The 2500-nt window shown below is 29.2% G+C and overlaps 1 protein-coding gene across 1 annotated transcript in view; it reads right to left on the reverse strand.

Moving 5' to 3' along the window:
- LOC135226850 (pro-resilin-like) overlaps positions 1–295 on the reverse strand; it is a 1008-nt gene extending 713 nt beyond the window's left edge. The window contains exon 1 of the mRNA XM_064266541.1: positions 250–295. Within this exon, the coding sequence (XP_064122611.1) occupies positions 250–261 (12 nt within the window). The 5' untranslated portion in view covers positions 262–295. The remainder of the gene's footprint in view (positions 1–249) is intronic.
- Positions 296–2500: the final 2205 nt, after the last annotated feature.

Genomic DNA, 2500 nt, shown 5'->3' on the forward strand with positions numbered 1-2500 from the left:
AAATTGCTCAAGAAATTATACAAGTTGCATATCTCACAGCAGATGGATTTAGGAATTATTTTCAAAATTTATAAACAAACTGTCCCAGAAACCATATAAGTTATATCTGAGTTTCATCTAAACCAAATCATTCACAAAGAAAAGAATTCAGTGCTAGATAGAAAAGTAAAAGTAACAGTGGTTTCTTGTTATGCAGAACTATATTGATCAAAAATGGGGAAAAATATATATCAGAGGCTGTATATCCACCTTGGAGAACATCTTGATACGCCGGGTTAACAGAGAAGTCAATACTTCTCCCTGATCCGCTGAGCCTTATATACTGAACTGCGGAGGCGTGGCCGACACAAGTGGATACAAAAAAAGTGGAAAAAATGAAACCTAGAGGAAAGGAACCTGAGGTATCTTTACCAACTGCTTTTAGTTATTGCATTATCGGGATTTACGAAACACAAGTGTCAGTCAAATGGGATTTAGGTAGTGATAGTCACCTATCAAGTTAGATTATAGTAGGTTAAGGACAAGAATTGTACAGTTCATGTCTTTTAACTTGGAATATTTTTTTGCGTATGCTCTGTTTGTACAAATTACGGAGTACGATGTGGTAAGCCAAACATTTATATACACATACGCTCGTAATTTATATATATATATATATATATATATAGAATATATATATATATAGAATATATATATATGTATATATATTATATATTATGTATGTATATATATATATATCTATATATATATATAAATTACGAGCGTATGTGTATATAAATGTTTGGCTTACCACATCGTACTCCGTAATTTGTATATGCAGAGCATACGCAAAATATATATATATATATATATATATATATATATATATATATATATATATATATATATATATATATTATTATATATATATAATATATATATATATATATATATATTATTTATATATATATATATATATATATATATATATATATATATATATATATATATATATGTGTGTGTGTATGTTGGGTGAATATATACATACATACACACACATAGACATATTATATATATATATATATATATATATATATATATATATATATATATATGTGTGTGTGTGTGTGTGTGTGTGTGTGTGTGTGTATACACATATTCACACAACACACACATCTGTATATATACATCAAGAAAACTTCAACAATATATATACATGACTTATCCTCTTTGAGCAACAGATGAGCTCTAACACATATTCAATTTATCACTGTTTTTTTACATACACACACACAATCTTGCAATTATATATTGTCACAGGTTGAGAGATGTAGTTTACTTAGAAGACAAAATAACTTATCCTTTTTTGTCCATAGAAGAGAATAAAGCTTATATGATTTCTAGCTATGAGCATGTTGTCTGTTGTTAAGATGCATGAGTGACCACGTATTCCTCTATTAATAATACAAATTGTTATCACACAGCAACACTAATAGAATTTCTTTTCAAAAATCCTTGAATCTCGTATCAGATGAATGTTTGACAGGCAGAAATACCTCACATTAACAAACTTTTATATCTGGACCCTTATCTTTTTGGATCTCTTGTTCCAAAAGCGATAGGGGAAATTCTCTGTATCATATCTTGTATTTAGTAAGATGAATGCCTTATATGTTTAGAGAAACAGAATACATACCCTCTTTAGGATTCCAAAAGTTTCCAGGTGAAATATTGTTGCCACGCATAAAATAGTTCAAATAACTTACTTTTGACGCTTATCCTCTCTCTCTCTCTCTCTCTCTCTCTCTCTCTCTCTCTCTCTCTCTCTCTCTCTCTCTTTCTGTCAAAATACAACATTCCATAATCTGAAGCCTCAATACAACATTCCATTAATAGTAACCTCATGTAATACCTAACTAGATTAGATTTCGTAACAATCAATCAGTCAATGATCCTTACCCTCCTTAATTGACACAAATAATTCAATGCTTCACACTCCCCCAGATTGCAAAAAACGAACAAGGCTGAAATGGAATGCCATGCTTTTTTTTTTTTTTTTTTGAGTTAGACGTTTTGCAACAAAACATTATATTTTTTCCTTGATTTTTATCTTAAGTGAAAAAATTAACTCCATAATGATCCGGTAACGATTATACTCAATGTCCCTGGTTGATTGTAATTAATGAAAAAAATTGCGATATGGTTACAAGAACTCTTACAGAAATTGCTATGCCAGTATCAGATAATTCTAAGATCAAATTCATACTGTGGGATTAGGTCAACTGTCCCTCCGAAGAAAAGGAATATTACTTTATGCCTAATTAATCTTAGATAACAAATTAAATCACCTCATTCTTTCTATTTCCTTTCTACGATTATCACGTGGTTATCGAAAATGAGAATAACAAATGAAGTAGTTTGATCATATCATTAACAAGTTGACGAATAAGCTAAAATTTTTATAGGAAAAGAAAAACATCTTTAATCAGTTTTTATTAATGATTCTCTATTGACTGAAAAA

Source organism: Macrobrachium nipponense, chromosome 15 (genome assembly GCF_015104395.2).
Source record: "Macrobrachium nipponense isolate FS-2020 chromosome 15, ASM1510439v2, whole genome shotgun sequence".
Classification (NCBI taxonomy): Eukaryota; Metazoa; Arthropoda; class Malacostraca; order Decapoda; family Palaemonidae; genus Macrobrachium; species Macrobrachium nipponense.